This window comes from Monodon monoceros, unplaced genomic scaffold (assembly GCF_005190385.1).
Source record: "Monodon monoceros isolate NGI ecotype Baffin Bay Population unplaced genomic scaffold, NGI_Narwhal_1 Super_Scaffold_16, whole genome shotgun sequence".
Taxonomy (NCBI): Eukaryota; Metazoa; Chordata; class Mammalia; order Artiodactyla; family Monodontidae; genus Monodon; species Monodon monoceros.
This window is the reverse complement of record NW_021703772.1, coordinates 54,521,102-54,537,559: the sequence shown is the minus strand read 5'-3', so window position 1 is coordinate 54,537,559 and position 16,458 is coordinate 54,521,102. Positions and strand designations below refer to the sequence as shown.

Genomic DNA, 16,458 nt, shown 5'->3' with positions numbered 1-16,458 from the left:
AGAGTGAGTGATTTCTTTCCAAACACTTGCTCTCCAGTAAAGCTTTCTGGAGATCTACTTAGTCCAGAGGAAGAATTAGCCTTAACATGTTGCTCAGTTTGTAAACCATAAGCAGAGAACTAATGGCTACTTACATGTTAGTTTCGTCTTTACAGACATAGCGGTTCTTCGAGGTCTGCTCAGCCCTGTCTCATTCTCAGCGAAAACCCTGAATTCATACTCTGTAGCTTCCAGCAAACCCCCTATTGTGAATTGCCTGTCCTTGATGCGGTCCTTACTGCTCTTCTTCCAGGCATTGTCTCCAGATTGTCTATATTCAACCCAGTATCCAAGGATTTCTTTGCCACCATCGCATTCAGGTTTCTCCCATTGTAGAGTGACGCTGTCTTTGGATATTGAAAGAATCTCGAGTTCTCCAGGTTGGCTTGGCTTATCTGAAATATTTGAAAACAGTTGAAAAGGAAATCAGCTTTCCTGCTGAAATAAAAGAAAAACAGCAAAGGTGGTTTGCCTCTCTGATTCTAACCCCTTTGGAAACTCTTTCCTTACCAAATGGATCTTTGCAAACAACTGGTTCAGAAGCAGGGCTGGTCTCACTTAGGCCAACGTCATTCTGTGCGATGATGCGGAACTGATATTCCGCGTCAGGAACAAGCCCGGTGATGGTGTACATTGTGGTGGTGATCTGAGTCTTGTTGTGTCTGACCCACTTGTCAGTTGATGTCTCCTTGCGTTCAATGTAGTAGCCTGTGACCCGAGAACCACCATCGTCTCTGGGCCGGGACCAGGACAGGCTGACAGAACTCTTGGTCACATCTAGTACTTCTGGGGGATTGCTTGGAGGCTCGGGAGGGTCTAGGAATGTAAGTGGAAAACACATGTGTTAGAATGCAGTCCCAACTCTCGTAAGCTGGTGGCTTTCCTTTCGAAACAAAAGAGCACTGAGAGGATTTTTACAGTGTTATGGTTGGAAGAGCACTTACTCAGTGGTGTTTTTGGTATGACTGGTTCCTCAGATTTCAAGGGTTTGCTTATTCCAAACTGGTTTTCTGCTGAAACGCGGAAATGGTACTCCACATTTTCTTTGAGGCCTTTTACGACCAGAGATGTACCTCGGACTCTGGAGTCGATGGTGTACCAGGCGGCTTTAGGCACTTCTCGTCTCTCGAGGATGTAGCCTAAGATGTCAGCACCACCATCATCGGCAGGGGGTCTCCAACTGACCCTTACAGAGCGAGCTTGTATGTCGTCATATTCAAGTGGTCCTTCTGGAGTGTTGGGACTTCCTATCACCCTGACCTTGATGTAGACAGCCTTCTTGCCACATTTGTTTTCCAGAACCAGGTCGTAAGTGCCAGAATCATCCCTGTCTGCTTCTTTGATTACAAGCTCAGTGTGAGTTTCAGAGGTTGCAATCATGGCACGCTTACTAATATCTTGGCCTTCCTTGGTCCATTTACATATTGGGAATGGTTTTCCTTTGATTGGTATGGTAAGTCTGATGACCCCACCTTGTCTTACACAGATACCTTCCTGGTATCTTTCATCAAGTTCATAGTCAGGATATTCTGGGAAGAAAGGTAGGGTTACAATTAGCATTTTGGGAGGCGGGTGTAGGAAATAAGTCTTAAGGCAATTACAGCAGAAAGTGAATGATCATATGTCTTACCAAGCATTTCCGTGACTTTGACTGTTCCTGGTACCTCAGCGGGCTCCCCAGGTCCACCAGCGTTACAAGCTAGGACACGGAATCTGTATTCAGCGCCCTGAGGTAGGTGTGTGAGAGTATACTCCCGAATCTTGGTTGGGGTGGTGTTGCATTTGGTCCATTCATATTGATCAACTTTTTGCATTTCGATCAAGTAGCCTGTGACTTTAGATCCTCCTTCATCTTCTGGAACACTCCAGGCCAGGGAGACTGATGTCCTTGTTGTATCAGTAACTCTTGGGTTTTGTGGCTTTCCTGGAGGAGCTGGAAATAAGAATAAGATAACAACATACTTGTTAAAGTTTCTGCAAAGTTGAAAATCAAATGCACCACCTAACAATTTCAGTGAGTTGTGGAAACATGGACTATAACAGTAGAATATTTTTCATTTTGTAAATGTTTAATTCATTTTAATCAGTTAACATTACTTAAAGCTCTTGGTTTTTCCTTTGTCTTATTTGTGCTTTGTTTATAATCACTAATACTATCTTACATTTACCATCAGTTTTTAAAGTGCTTCCAGAAATATTAACTTGCTTTACAATTTTAACTGTGGTATAGGGTGTGTATTGTGAGTTCCATTTTAAAGCGGGAGAAATAGACTCAAGAGAAGAATATAAAAAGTTATTTGCCCAAAGTTGCCTGGGGTTGGAGTGGGGAGGGGATTGATGACAGAGGACACAACTGAACTTTTTGAGCTGTTGGAAATATTCTATATTTTGATTGTGGTGGTGGTTATACAAAACTTATAGAATTCTGTATTTCAGAAGGGTGACTGTTACCACATTAAATTATACCTCAATAAACTTATACAAAAGGTATTTACCAATTGGATCCATGGCAATGGTGGGTTTGGAAGGACGGCTTGGTTTTCCAGTTCCTCTCACGTTAATGGCTGTGACACGGTGTTCATATTCTAAGCCTTCAGTAAGGCCAGTGGAACGGTACCGTGTCATCGTCACTGGTACTTTATTTACACGGACCCATCGATCTGCTCTCACTTCTTTGCGCTCCACAATGTATCCAGTCACTTGGGAGCCACCGTCATCTTCTGGTGGGTACCAAGTAAGTGTCATGCCCTCACGTGAGACATCAAATATCTGTAATGTTTCTGGAGGTCCAGGAATATCTGCAGCAAGACAGAGGTAAACACAACATGGCACCATGAATAAATTGAAGACTCATACATTTGTATAAGTGTGTCTTGCATATACCATCTTAAAATGGTACATATAAGACTCTTGCAACTGTTTTTCTCGTGTTTTCATTTTTGTACTTTTCTTGCTGTTCCTCATTTTCTTCCATTTTATAAACATTTATTAAGCATGTATTCTGTATTGTTTCTCACTGTAACAGCCAGTCCTCCCTCCCCCCTTTCCTTCCATCCCTCCTTCGCTAACTCCCTCCTCTCTTTCTTCCATTAAAAAAAACCCCAACCATGTTGAAAACTTCCAAGAAAAGGAGGTTTAGAAACCTTGGAAAGACCCTGGGATTAACTTTGTGACCTATTTTTACTTACATAAGGGTATATTAAGAATAAATTCCCTCTTGTTAATATTTAGAATCAGAGGTGGGGAGAGTCGGGGGCGGGCGTCCAGGACTTACTGATGCGGCTGCGACATTCTATGACCTCAGATTGCAAGTACGAGCCGATCCCGAAGCGGTTTGTCGCAGCGATACGGAACACATACTCGTTTCCTTCAGTGAGTCTGGTAAACTTAAATGTTGGTCTAGTCACTGATTCAGACACTGGCAGCCACCCTGGACGGTGGGCATCACGTTGTTCTACCACGTAGCCACTCAGTGGAGCACCACCATCCAGTTCAGGCGGTCCCCAGGAAATGGTCACTGAAGTAGCATCAATTTCTTCAATCTTGACAGGCCCAGTTGGTGGACCAGGCTTGTCTATGAAAAAAAAAAAAAAAAAAAGAAATCCCGGAGGTTAATTTTCACTTCAGATCAAAATTGGGTGACTAAACAACAACAGCTTGCTTGTGTCTTGGTCTCTCATCCTTACCGAGAATGATAACTTTAATGGTCTCTGAAGTAGTTCCGGTTGCATTCTTCAGTTCAAGTATATAGTCTCCAGTATCTCTGATAGTGGTTTCACGAATGGTTAATTTAGCTACCTTAGTATGAGTTTCAACTGCGACACGCTCTGATTCTCTTAGTTTAGAGCCAGCAAAGAACCAGGAAGCAGCAGGAGGTGGGCGACCAGCGATTGGTATCACCAGCTCTACTGGTCTGCCGGCTGGGACGTGGATGGTCTTTTGAGGCATTGTAGAAAGATCGATTGCTGGCAACACTATGAGAAAAAGTAGGCATTTATTTATAAGTATTATTTCTAATGACAAAGTGTCATGAATTCTGAATGTTTCCTTCATTTTCCTTTACTATTATTATTGTTATTTTGGTGATTTGGTACATACCTCTGAGGTCTTGTACAGTCACGGCTGTGATGATCTCTCTTGGTTCTGACACACCTTTCTCATTTTGTGCCCTTACTCTAAATAAGTACTGTTCACCTTCATTTAAGGAAATAACAGTGTGCTCTAGGACTGTGGGTTTTAAGGTGACAACCTTCATCCATCTCTCGGTGCCAGCTTTGCAGGCCTCAAGAACATAGCCAGTGAGCCGGCTACCACCATCGTAGAGTGGTTTCTCCCAGGCAAGGGTAACAGTCGATTTGGTGACATCGACAACTTCTAGCTTCACAGGCACCAAGGGTACTTCTGAGACCAGAACTGCATCAGATGTTTCACAAGGTTCTCCAATGCCATAAATATTTTCTGGCAGCACTCTGAAATAGTACATGGTTCCTTCTATAAGTCCAGAAATTCTGTAGAGCGTCTTGCTGCATTTGGTAGTTACTGTTTTGAATGCTCTCATGGCAGCTTCACGCTTCTCAATAATGTAATTGTTGACAGGAGCTCCACCATCAATTGTGGGAACTTCCCAAGTAATGGTCACAGAATCTCTTGATACTTCCTTAACTTTCACTGAAGGACAGGGACCAGGAGTATCTAAAACAAGAGAATGAAAGATCCATACTTCCTGTTTGCCTGACTGGTTGATAGATTTTTTGGGGGGCAGGAAAATATACTCAACATAGTTCCTTTTAGAGAGGTGATAATCAGAGGTCAAGGTGTATCTTTTTAAAGAATCTACTCACAGCATAGTTCATTTTAAGACAAATACTTACCATATACTTTAACAAGGACAGTTGCTGATTTCTTGCCAGACTGGTTTTCAGCTTCAATGGTGTATTTTCCAGCATCATACCGGTTAACTTTGTCCACAATAAGTAAAGAGTAACTCTCAGTGTTGTCAATGATCGCCCGGCTTGCAAGGTCAATGCCCTTCTTGCTCCATATGATGACGGGTGGTGGTCTTCCAGATACAGACACCATCAGCCGCAACGAGGCCCCAGCTCTGATGGTCACAATCTTCTTTAAATCATCGGCAAGCTCAAGATCCGGTATTTCTGGAAAGTAAATGTCAAAACTTAATTAATTCGTGAACAGGTGTGATGAGAAAATAATTCACCTAAAACCTTATATTATAAATACCTAGTCTTTCCATGGGCTCAATTTCAGCAGTTGACTCGCTGTATTCACTCATGCCCTTCACGTTCACAGCAGCGACTCTGAAGGAGTATTTCTGGCCCATTTTAAGGTCTGTCACAGTGAATTCATTATTTCTTATTGTGGTGTTGGTATGCACTCGGTACCACTGGTCAGTGTCCTTCTCTTGCATTTCAAGAACATATCCTATGATGTCAGTGCCACCGTCGTACATGGGCTTGGTCCAGGCTAAACTAATGCTGTGTTTGGTGGTATCTACAACTCTCGGAGCAGAAGGTGGTCCAGGGGTATCTATGAAATTTTAAAATAAGGATGCAGGTATTACACAAATAAGGAAGCTTGAGATTTGTATTTTTGGTTTTCAAGACTCACTGAGGCATTACTGTTCTTTGTCCACACTCACCGAGATACTCTGTAACTAGGCTCTTCTGATGTTGCAGGATAGCACTGTATGCTCTATTATTACTGTTATTCTTGTTTTAAGAGTTAAACTTCTTTAGAAAGGTAGATGTTTCTTTCTGGCCACTTTGGTTAACTATGCTGTGTCCTGCTAAGCTCACTGCTAACAGTACCCATTCTCAGGGACTTTTCTTTAGTTGCTCAGCTTTCAGCAGGGTTAATATCACTTGTCACCTCTACATTGCTAATAAGTACAGGAATAAGTTTCTTCTACTTCCTCGATTCAATCCAAGTGATTTATTGCTTTTAGTTCTTGGGCTTAAACTTTGTACAAGGATTTGCCACTTATTTCTGAAGCTTTTGTGACAATTATTTTGTTAGGTGCTTACTAAAATACAAGAAGCTTTATGCTCTGCTAAGCCTCTTAAAAGAGATGTTGTCTTTTTTTCTTTTCAGTAGTTATTATCATTACAACAAAATTCTCTCCATTCTTAGGAAGATTTGCAAAATACATCCCTTTCATATTGGTAGTAGAATACTTTATCACAGATTGGAAAATACTGCAACAATTTTTAGCAATGTAACTGCTAACTTATTGACAGAAGTAGTAGTTGAAATGTTTCCTGTCTTAGGCTGTATTTAAGACCCTTCTAACAAGCATATGACTTTCTAGACCATTCACAAATTCTACAAGTTATTGGAAATGGCATGTTGGAAAATTATTTGTAATGTGGTTTTGATGGGCATTAGGGTTATTTATGATTCTTGGAACTCACATGATGGTTCTCTGCAAGAGATAAAGTTGGAAGCTTCGCTGGGTTCGCTGTTACCAGCAGCATTTACTGCGGTCACCCGGAACTGGTAATCACAACCTTCCATCAGGCCAGTCACCTTCAGCCTGGTATCATACACCACATGGTCTTTGTTCACACGTGTCCAGCGCAAGCTCTTCTTCTCACGTTTGTCTACTAGATAGTTGCTGATCTCATTGCCACCGTCAGATTCAGGTTTTGTCCACTGAATGATGATATGCTCTTTGCCAGCCCCAACTTCTTCAGGTATGCCAGGTTGTGATGGAATAGCTATTTATATTTTTATGAAAATAAAAGGATGATCAGAATCGCACAAAATCACTATTGCTATGACTGTCCTCCCTTCTCCCTGATCCCATTACATTTCAACTGCTGAACTGTTTGAGTGTTAATACTCACTGAAGGAGTTTCTGGCGACAATGGGCTCTGATTCAACAGGCACACCAGGGCCATATTTGTTTACTGCCCGCACTCGGAATATGTATTCGTTGTTCTTGATGAGTCTGGTAACCACATAGGATAGGGTTGGGCATTCGCCTTCCACAATCACCCAGTTGAGTCTGCTAGTCTCGCGTCTTTCCACGATGTAGTGAGTTATTTCTGCACCTCCATCTTCCTGAGGAAGGCTCCAGGCTAAAGTGCACTTCTCCTCTGTTACTCTGCTGACGGTGAGCTTTCCACATGGGCCCGGGGAATCTGAAACAGGTGTAAGGACGAGCAATGAGGAAGGTGTTTCTTTCTGCCCACGCTTGAGAAAGCTATGAAAATCAAAGATCATTTGACGTACTTACCGAGAACTTTGACCACGACAGACACGGCCTTGGTCCCACTGGCATTCTTCACCGTTAAAGTGTATCTTCCACTGTCACTTCTGTCACAGAACTTGATCACAGCAGTTGCTCGTTTGCCAGTGTACTGCAGAGAGACTTTTTCACAGAGATCTAGTTCCTTGTCCCCTTTGGTCCAGATAATTTTGGGTTCAGGTTTGCCACCAACTGCAGCATCGAGAACAAGATCCGAGCCTGCTCTGATGGTAACCAGATCACCCTGTAATCTGGCATCGAGTTCGGCTTTGGGTGGAGCTGTCATAGGCAAAATAGATGTGAATGAATATACGATAGTTTATTGTTACAGAAATTGTGATAACTTAAAAGGAGAGCATTGACTGTTCTTTACCGTATTCATCTCGGCAAGTGATGGGGCCTGTAGATTCTGATCCTTTGCTAATTACGCCTGCTGCATTCTTGGCCAGCACACGGAATTCATAAGTGTCTCCTTCACTGAGAGCAGTAATGGTGAAGAAATTGTCAGATACAATGGTGTAGTTGCACTTGAGCCAGCGACCATCTCCAACTTCACTGACTGGCTTACGCTCTATGATGTAGCCTACAACCTTGCTGCCTCCATCATACACTGGGGCAGACCAAATCAGTGACACCGTTGATCTGGTGACATCTGTCACCTCTGGTCTTCCTGGTGCATCTGGAAGGGATGCAAAAGTAAGGTTAAATGCAACTCTGAATTTTGCTAGTACCAATAATGATGACGATGATGGTGATGATGGTGATAAACAAATGTACCCTTAAATTCTGATACCTACCAACCGGGTTTTGAGCCATCACAGGTCTTGACGCTTCGCTGGCTTTGCTAACGCCTGCGGCATTGAGTGCGTACGTTCTGAACTGATACTCCAGTCCTTCCGCCAAACTGGTCACTTTGTAGTTGCACTCTAAGCATGGCAGTTTGTTTTCTTTCACCCAAAGAATGGTGTTACGTTCTTTCTTCTCAACCCAGTAGCCGAGGACTTTACTGCCACCATCATGATAGGGTTCTTCCCAGCGAATAGACATGGCATTGGCAGACACATGGTAGACCTCAGGTCTGGTAGGTGCACTTGGTGGGACTAAATATAAGCAAAGGTATCAAATATGCATATAGTTTTATAAAATTCAGGGGAAATATTTAATAATAGAGACTTGGAAATATGATTTTTATTCTTCTTACCAAATGGATGCTCAGCAACGATTGGTGCTGATTCCAGAGGCTTGCTGACACCAAATCTGTTCTCTGAACTGACACGGAAAGAATATTCCATGTATTTTGTGAGATGAGTGACTTTAATCTGAGTGCGCTTGACGCTGGAATTGACAAGCTGCCAAGCTGTTGTACCTGACTCACGCTTTTCAACTATGTAATTAGTAATATCGGTGCCTCCGTCATCTTTAGGTTCAGCCCATGACAGGATGCATGATTCAGCTGAGACAGATGAGGCTTCAATGGGGCCAGTTACTGGACCTGGCCTTCCAATGACAACAACTGTGATGGTAAATGTTTTAACACCAGCTGTATTTTCCAGGGTCAGGAAGTACCTTCCAGAGTCACCTCTCATGCTGTCCTTTACAGACAGGGTGGTTCTGTCTGTTGTTGTTGTGATACTCACTCGATCTGTCTCCTTAAGTCTCATTTCTTCAAGCTTCCATGTTACTTTGGGGGTGGGACGACCACTGATTGGCACGTCGATGGTAAACGTGCTGCCTGCTTTGCAAGTTATGAGCTGATTGGTAATTCCAGTGAGATCAGCTGTGGGCTCAATTTGAGGCTCCTTGATGATGACAGAAGAGAAGGCTTCCCTGGGTTCACTGTAGCCAGCATCATTCTTGGCCTTCACGCGGAATTCATATTCAGTGTTCTCAGTGAGGTGCTCCACCGTGAAAGTCAGCTGTTTGGTGTGACCAGCTTCAACCCAGAAGTCAGATCCCTTTTGTCTCATTTCGAGCAGGTAGCCAGAGATTCGGCTGCCTCCATCATGGTCAGGTTTAAGCCAAGCTAAGACCACAGAGGATTTGCTTGTGTCAATGACATCGAGTCTCTTCGGTGGAGCAGGCTGTTCTGTGGCTACCATTGGTTCTGGCATTTCATAGGGTTCACCAACACCATACTCATTTTCTGCAGAAACACGGAAATAGTATGGAACGCCTTCTACCAGGTCGTTGACCTTGAGGATCTGACGAGTGCATTTTTCACTGACTACCTGCCAACTACGGCGACTGGCTTCTCGTTTCTCTACCACGTAGTGATGGATTCGGGCACCCCCATCAAGGAGAGGGGCATCCCACATCAATGTAACAGATCCCCGGGTCACATCCTTGAAGGTAATTGGGCCAGGTGGGCCTGGAGAGTCTAGCACCTTTACGGTGAATGTGATTGACTTACTACCGCTGTTGTTTTCCACAGTAAGGGTATATTTCCCTGCGTCGTTTCGGTTGCAGTTTTCCACGGTGAGGGTGCTGAAGGAGTCTGTTGTATGGATATCAGCCCGAATGCTAAGGTTAGAGTCAGGTTTGCTCCACACAGCTGTCGGAGTCGGTCTACCCTGATAGGCAATGAAGAGGCGAATACTGGCCCCAGCTCTCACAATATGAGTCTGCTTGAAGTTGGCATCGATGTCTAACTCAGGAGCTGATAATCGGTCAACTGCTTTAATGGTGCCGGTCACTTCACAGCTGTCTCCTTTTCCAGCCCCATTGACAGCACTAACCCGGAATTTGTATTCTGCACCTGCTTGTAGATCAGTAACTGTATATCTTGTTTTCACCCACCCTTCTGCATTCACCTTGTGCCAGTCTCCTAAGTCAGCTTTGCACATTTCAATAATATACCCAATTATCTCCATCCCTCCGTCAAACACTGGCTTAGACCATTCTAAGCTCACAGTTGTCTTTGATGTGTCTGTCACTTTGACCACAGTGGGAGCACTTGGTGGGCTGACTGGCTCTCTACATTTGATTAGTCTTGAGATACCACTTGCGGGTCCTACTCCTGCAGCATTTTCAGCCATGACATGGAATTCATACTCATTGCCCTCTGTCAGACCGGTGACTTTGAATCTTGTCTCAGAGATTGGTCGTTTGCTGATCACTTTCACCCATCGTGTGCTTTTCTTTTCTCTCCTTTCAAGGATGTACTGTTGAATTTCACTGCCACCATCTGATTCTGGCCTTGCCCATGTCAGGGTAATGCTATTGCCTGTTACATTGCTAGGTTCTGGAGTGCCAGGGGAATTGGGAGTAGCTGTGAAATGAAAACAAAGAAAGAAATAAACCAATTAGACACATTTGCTTGGAAGTTAACCTTACGACATAGTACCACTTAGTAAAAATGGTCGCTTACTGTACTGTATTTGAGCAACCACTGGGTCAGAATCCAGTGGCCTGCCAACACCAAACTTGTTGACTGCAGAAATACGGAATTGGTATTCATTGCCAGTTATTAGTTTAGTGGCGGTATAGCTGAGGGCTTCACAATTATCCTCAATTAGCGCCCAAGCAAGTCTGCTGGTTTCCCGTTTTTCAATGATGTAGTGCGATACGGGAGCACAGCCGTCATTGAGTGGAGCATCCCACCACAAGGTCATCTTCTCGCCGGTTATACTGGTGAATCTTATTGGCCCAACTGGTTTTCCTGGTGTATCTATAAGAAAAAGGCTCCAGAGTTAGTTTCTTTCTCCTTGTCCATTAAAATGCAATCAGGCATGTCTTTAGTCCAAGTCCTGTACATTGTAAGATTAAGAAGCTATTTTATGAGTACCTTGTACTTTCACTGTAATTTCTGCTTTTGTGGAGCCAGATGCATTTTTGGCTTCCACTCTGTATACACCACGATGGTCCCGAGTAGCATCTCTAACAAAGAGGCTGGTGGATCCAAGGACATCAGTTATTTCCATATTCATCCTCTTCTCAATTTCTTCTCCATCTTTGAACCAAGTTACTCGAGGTACTGGCCGTCCTTGCACCAAAGCTTTAATTCTAAGGCTCTCTCCAGACTTAATAGTGACACCATCAAAGTACTCAGGGCCAAACTCTACAATTGGTGCAACTACAAAAGAAAGAGACAATATGCATTAGTTTGGCTTAATAAAGACTTAAATAAGCGTGTTTTTCATTAGCACCATATCATAAAGCCTGAAAGGGTAATGCTTATACCAAAGGCTATTTTGAAAGGATTGATAGTTGAGAATTTAGACTATGGGGTTAAACATTTGCATATTATTAGGTTATTGCCTTTGTTATATCTGTCATGTTATTAATCTTGCATTTCCATTTGTAAAAAGAGAAATGAAACATTTACGGATCATTTACTTCCTAATACTGCTGCATATTCAAACAAGTTCCTGTGCGGGGCCATCAGCTGCACTCAGGCTAGGTGATAATTGTGCTGTTGGACCTGTGTTGTGTTTTAGTAACTTCAGTCGAGAGGGACAGTTATTCTTGGGACCTTTTTTTCTTCATTTATTATAAATGACTGAAATCACAAAGCTAAAAACTCATTCCCACTTGCATGCTGTTTATATGGAAATGAAATAATAGACGTGGTAAAAAGAATTGATGCTAATTACATTTTTTTCTTCTCTTCATCTGAAAGGTAGAAAATCGAATTCATCCACCTAACAACCTTTGGTAATCTGTATGAAACGTTGTTTCTCTTCCCATTTTTATAGACCAGCCCCCCCCCCCAATATATATATATATTTTTTTTTTTTAAAAATGTGAATGCTCTTAGTTACATTGGAAATTGGTTGTAAATGCTTACCATTTTCGTCCCTTGTCATAATAACGCCAGAAGACTGTGAGGGCGGGCTTATGGTTCCAACAGCGTTTCTTGCAAGTATTCTGAACTCATATCGATCCCCAGGACTAAGTCCTGTTGCCGTGTACTGGCATTCGCTGACATCACTAAAGTTGCATCTGGTCCAGTGATCGCTCCCTTGCCGTTTCTCGATGTTGTAGGCCACAATCTTACTGCCTCCATCACGCAGTGGTGGGTTCCATTTCAGAGTGATGGTTTCCCGGGTGACATCAATGTAGTCAGGAGTGCCAGGTGGGTCTATAAATTAGATGCAAGTTAAAGGCATCGTTATTTCTGTAATCAACTCTTAATCTTCAGTGGAAGGAAAATAAATAAATCCCCCAAACTCATTTTAGCCATTAATTGCAATTTTTTTGGTATCAGAGTCTTTAAAAAAAGAATTTTAAATTGCTCTTTTAGACTGATTTAAAATCATCCCCCTTGCTTTACCTGACCAGCTCTCTAGTGACTAGGAAATATGTGAGAAGGTGATACGTGGAAGAAAAGCAGTGTTTGAGTTGTCACTAACACATTCAGTTGAGGAATTAAATATATTTGAATAATCCTCAGTCACTTACCTACTGGGGAAACAGCTAAGGTAAATTTGCTTGGGTCACTAGGTGAGCTTAGGCCGGCAGAATTTTCAGCGTATACACGGAACTGGTAATCCAGGCCTTCCATTAGTCCAGTAGCTCTATGTTCTCTTCCAGATATTGGTGATGTGTTAATTCTTTGCCACAGGATGCTATTTCTTTCTTTCTTTTCAACATGGTATCCAGTAACTTCTGAACCGCCATCATAAACTGGAGCATCCCAAGTTAGGGACATGCCATCAGAAGTCACATTGTATGTAACTGGCTTTCCTGGGGGGCCAGGAATCCTGAACTGGTGTTTTGCCACAATGATGTTTGAGTCAAGTGGCTGGCTGACTCCATATCTGTTTTCTGCCCTAACTCTAAACTGGTATTCAGCATCTTTGACTAGATTAGGAACTTTGAAAGTTGTCCGGGCAACACTGGAACACACCATCTTCCAGTTAGTTTGTGAAGCTTCTCGCTTCTCAATGCTGTAACAGGTAATTTCTCCTCCTCCATCATCATCGGGCACATCCCACGATATGATGACACTGTCAGCCTTGACTTCATCAAGTCGAATGGGCCCTTTGGGCTTTGATGGTGGGCCGAGTGTGATGATTGTGATGGGAAATGAGTTTCGACAAACTGCGTTATCGAGAATAATGGTGTATTTCCCTCCATTCTCCTTCTTTGCATTCTTAATACTCAAAGTAAGTTTGTTTTCAGTTTTACTCAAACGAACACGTTCGCTTTCTTTCAACGGCAAACTGTCTTTCAGCCAACTGATAGATGGTTTAGGTTTTCCTTTATAAGGTAACTCGAGGTGCACATTATGCCCAATTCTCACAGTGACTTGGGCCCCAGGGATTTCTGACAGGTCAACTTGCGGTGGAATTACAAGTTCTTTCACTGTAATTGGCCCAATAGTGACGCCATCACTCAGTCCTTTCTCATTTCTGGCAGACACTCTGAATTCCAGGACTGAATGTTCCTTGAGTTGGCTAACCTCAATTTCACATGTCTTACTTAGGCCAGCATGTGACCATGTTTGTTCGCCTTCACCTTTCCTTTCCACAGTATAATCTGTGATGACACTACCACCATCAAAGTCAGGCTTGGTCCAGCTCAGGGTAACAGATGTTTTTGTTGAGTCTTTCACTGAGAGATCGCGTATAGGAGCTGGTACTTCGGCAGCCTTCACTGGCTTTGTAGTTTCACAGGGTTCCCCGATTCCAATTTCATTTTCTGCAAGAACTCTGAAGAAGAATGGAGTTTTCTCTGACAAATCTGTTACCTTAAAGGATGTGCTAGAACACTTGTGTGACACTGAAGACCATGTTCTCTTGGTGGCATCTTTCTTCTCAATGATGTAGTTAATTATGGGAGATCCTCCGTCAATGAGAGGAGACTCCCAGAGCAATGTGACTGTGCCTCGAGAAACATGTTTAATCTGTAGTTTCTGGCAGGCAGCTGGTGTATCAAGCACTTTAACGCTCACAGTTGAAGACGTTGGCTGACCAACGCCATTTTCTATTGTGAGAATATATTTGCCCGTATCATTGCGAGTGACTTGAGGAATAGTGAGTAATGAAGATGAATCAGTGTTTTGAATGCTGTATCTGGCATCACTGCCAAGATTCTTCTCATCTTTTCTCCATGTGACAGTAGGTGGAGGTCTGCCTTTGAAGGGAATCAACACTTGTACGTCTTCACCGGCTTTAGCTATAATGGAGGTCCTGAAAGCCACATCTAGGTCGATCTCTGGTTCCTCTGTAGACATAAAATGGGCATATACAATGAATTTTAAAGCAAGGAAATGAGTGATTTCCTCTATTAAGAAAATAAAAACACAATCATACCAGTAGGTACGTACCAAGTATATCTTTGGCCGGTACGGGTTCAGTCATTTCTATAGGTTCCCCTTGTCCGGCACAGTTTACAGCGGATACCTGGAAGTAGTAATTGACTCCAGGTTTCAGGTTAGATACCACATACTCTGTAGTTCTGACCTCTCCTTTTGTAGAGACAACAGTCCATTCCTCTTCCTCTCCTTGTCTCATGCCAACAACATATCCAGTAACAGCACTGCCCCCATCGTAGACCGGTTTACTCCAGCCAAGAGTGATGGATGATTTAGTTGAATCTTCAATTCTTATCTTAGCCGGTGGGCCTGGAGGATCTGGCATGGCCAATCACAGTACCGTAATTACAGAATCGTGTACAGTTTGGTGACATGAAAAAAGACATAGGTGAAGACACCACACTTACCAATAGGATCAGCAGCTTTGTAGAAGTCAGATGGTTCAGAAAATGGACCCTGTCCAGCAGCATTTATAGCACAAACTCGGTATTGATAGTCACTGTGTTCCGTGAGTCCTGTCACTTTCTGTCTGGTGTCACGGATAGTCTCCTTTAGGACTTTAAACCATCCCAGACTCTTCTTGTCTCGTTTCTCAAGGAAATAGCCGCTTATGTCACTACCACCATCTGCAACTGGCCTGTTCCAGACAACAGTCATCGAATTCTTGGTTATCTTTGTCACCTCTGGCACGCTCGGAGGCCCAGGTGTGACTGTTTAGAAAGGAAGAGGAAAATGAGTTCAAAGGATCAACATTACTGATAAATTCTACCTTTTAATCTTCAAATCCTATCTAAGAATATTAGTTTCATTTATTATACTTTCTACCTGGTGAAAAGGATGGTAATGAGAAGCAATATGATGAACAAGAAAATAAAAGTCAATCAAGCTCTGAAAACATATTCATAAGCTAGCAGAATAGTATGTATGTATGTATGTATTTATTGGCCGCGTTGCATGGCTTGGGGGATCTTAGTTCCCCAACCGGGGATCGAATCCGTGCCTCGGCAGTGAAAGTGCCAAGTCCTAACCACTGGACCACCAGGGAATTCCCAGTTTATATTTATTTTTAAATTTTCAGGTATTTGATTTTAGTTTTCTAATGAAATCACGTCTCACCAAATGCATTCTTTGCTACCACCGGGTGAGATTCCAGTGCATCACCAATTCCGTATTTGTTCACAGCGCGAACCCGGAAGATGTATTCATTTCCTTTGATAATTTTGGTGGTCGTAATGATGTACTCTTCCAAATTTTCAGACACCATAGACCACACGACGCGGCTTGTCTCACGCTTTTCCACGATGTAGTGAGTGACTTTTGCACCGCCATCATCCGCTGGAGGCTGCCAGAGAAGAGTTATCTTTGTAGCAGTGACGGTCTTAAATTCAATTGGTCCACCTGGAGGTCCTGGTTTGTCTGTGAATGAAAAAACAAAATGGTATATTAGTAAATTTTAAAAGGCTTCTAATTTAAAATTATTAAGTTTTAGGCAAACAAAATATGATGTGGGCCTGTATTCACCACCTACCAAGGATCTGCACTCTGATGGTGGCTGAGGCTGAGCCTATGGCATTCCTTAGTTTTAATTCATAGCTTCCACTGTTAAGGCGAGTTGCATCTTTGATGAGTATAGCTGCAAGGTCAGTGGTATTTTCGACACACACCAGTGCACTGGTTTGTAACTCTTTATCATCTTTATACCACTCAATTGTAGGCTCAGGTTTGCCAGAAATGCCAGCTCTGAGCTTCACAGATGCACCTGCTCTGTATTTGACAACTTCTGTATATTCTAGAGGCAAATCAATTACGGGTCCACCTCCAAGAAAAACAGATGAGAAATATTTAGAAAATCACAAGGATGAAATAAATAATTGCAGCAACTTCAAAGTAAGCT

General features: G+C 42.8%; 2 protein-coding genes across 2 annotated transcripts in view; one reads left to right on the top strand and one right to left on the bottom strand.

Moving 5' to 3' along the window:
* Window positions 1-16,458, bottom strand: part of TTN (titin) — a 277,521-nt gene that overhangs the window by 12,540 nt on the left and 248,523 nt on the right. The window contains exons 281-304 of the mRNA XM_029224548.1: window positions 16,093-16,380; window positions 15,681-15,980; window positions 14,972-15,274; window positions 14,577-14,882; window positions 12,707-14,473; window positions 12,093-12,386; window positions 11,091-11,378; window positions 10,674-10,973; window positions 8,508-10,574; window positions 8,104-8,406; window positions 7,680-7,985; window positions 7,295-7,585; window positions 6,903-7,199; window positions 6,468-6,773; window positions 5,278-5,583; window positions 4,911-5,192; window positions 4,138-4,731; window positions 3,726-4,013; window positions 3,314-3,613; window positions 2,535-2,837; window positions 1,670-1,972; window positions 984-1,568; window positions 550-855; window positions 135-434 (exon numbers count right to left, since the gene is read on the bottom strand). Coding sequence (XP_029080381.1) covers window positions 135-434; window positions 550-855; window positions 984-1,568; window positions 1,670-1,972; window positions 2,535-2,837; window positions 3,314-3,613; window positions 3,726-4,013; window positions 4,138-4,731; window positions 4,911-5,192; window positions 5,278-5,583; window positions 6,468-6,773; window positions 6,903-7,199; window positions 7,295-7,585; window positions 7,680-7,985; window positions 8,104-8,406; window positions 8,508-10,574; window positions 10,674-10,973; window positions 11,091-11,378; window positions 12,093-12,386; window positions 12,707-14,473; window positions 14,577-14,882; window positions 14,972-15,274; window positions 15,681-15,980; window positions 16,093-16,380 — 10,983 coding nt within the window. The remainder of the gene's footprint in view (window positions 1-134; window positions 435-549; window positions 856-983; window positions 1,569-1,669; window positions 1,973-2,534; window positions 2,838-3,313; window positions 3,614-3,725; window positions 4,014-4,137; window positions 4,732-4,910; window positions 5,193-5,277; window positions 5,584-6,467; window positions 6,774-6,902; window positions 7,200-7,294; window positions 7,586-7,679; window positions 7,986-8,103; window positions 8,407-8,507; window positions 10,575-10,673; window positions 10,974-11,090; window positions 11,379-12,092; window positions 12,387-12,706; window positions 14,474-14,576; window positions 14,883-14,971; window positions 15,275-15,680; window positions 15,981-16,092; window positions 16,381-16,458) is intronic.
* PLEKHA3 (pleckstrin homology domain containing A3) overlaps window positions 1-16,458 on the top strand; it is a 94,203-nt gene that overhangs the window by 62,011 nt on the left and 15,734 nt on the right. The window lies entirely within an intron of this gene.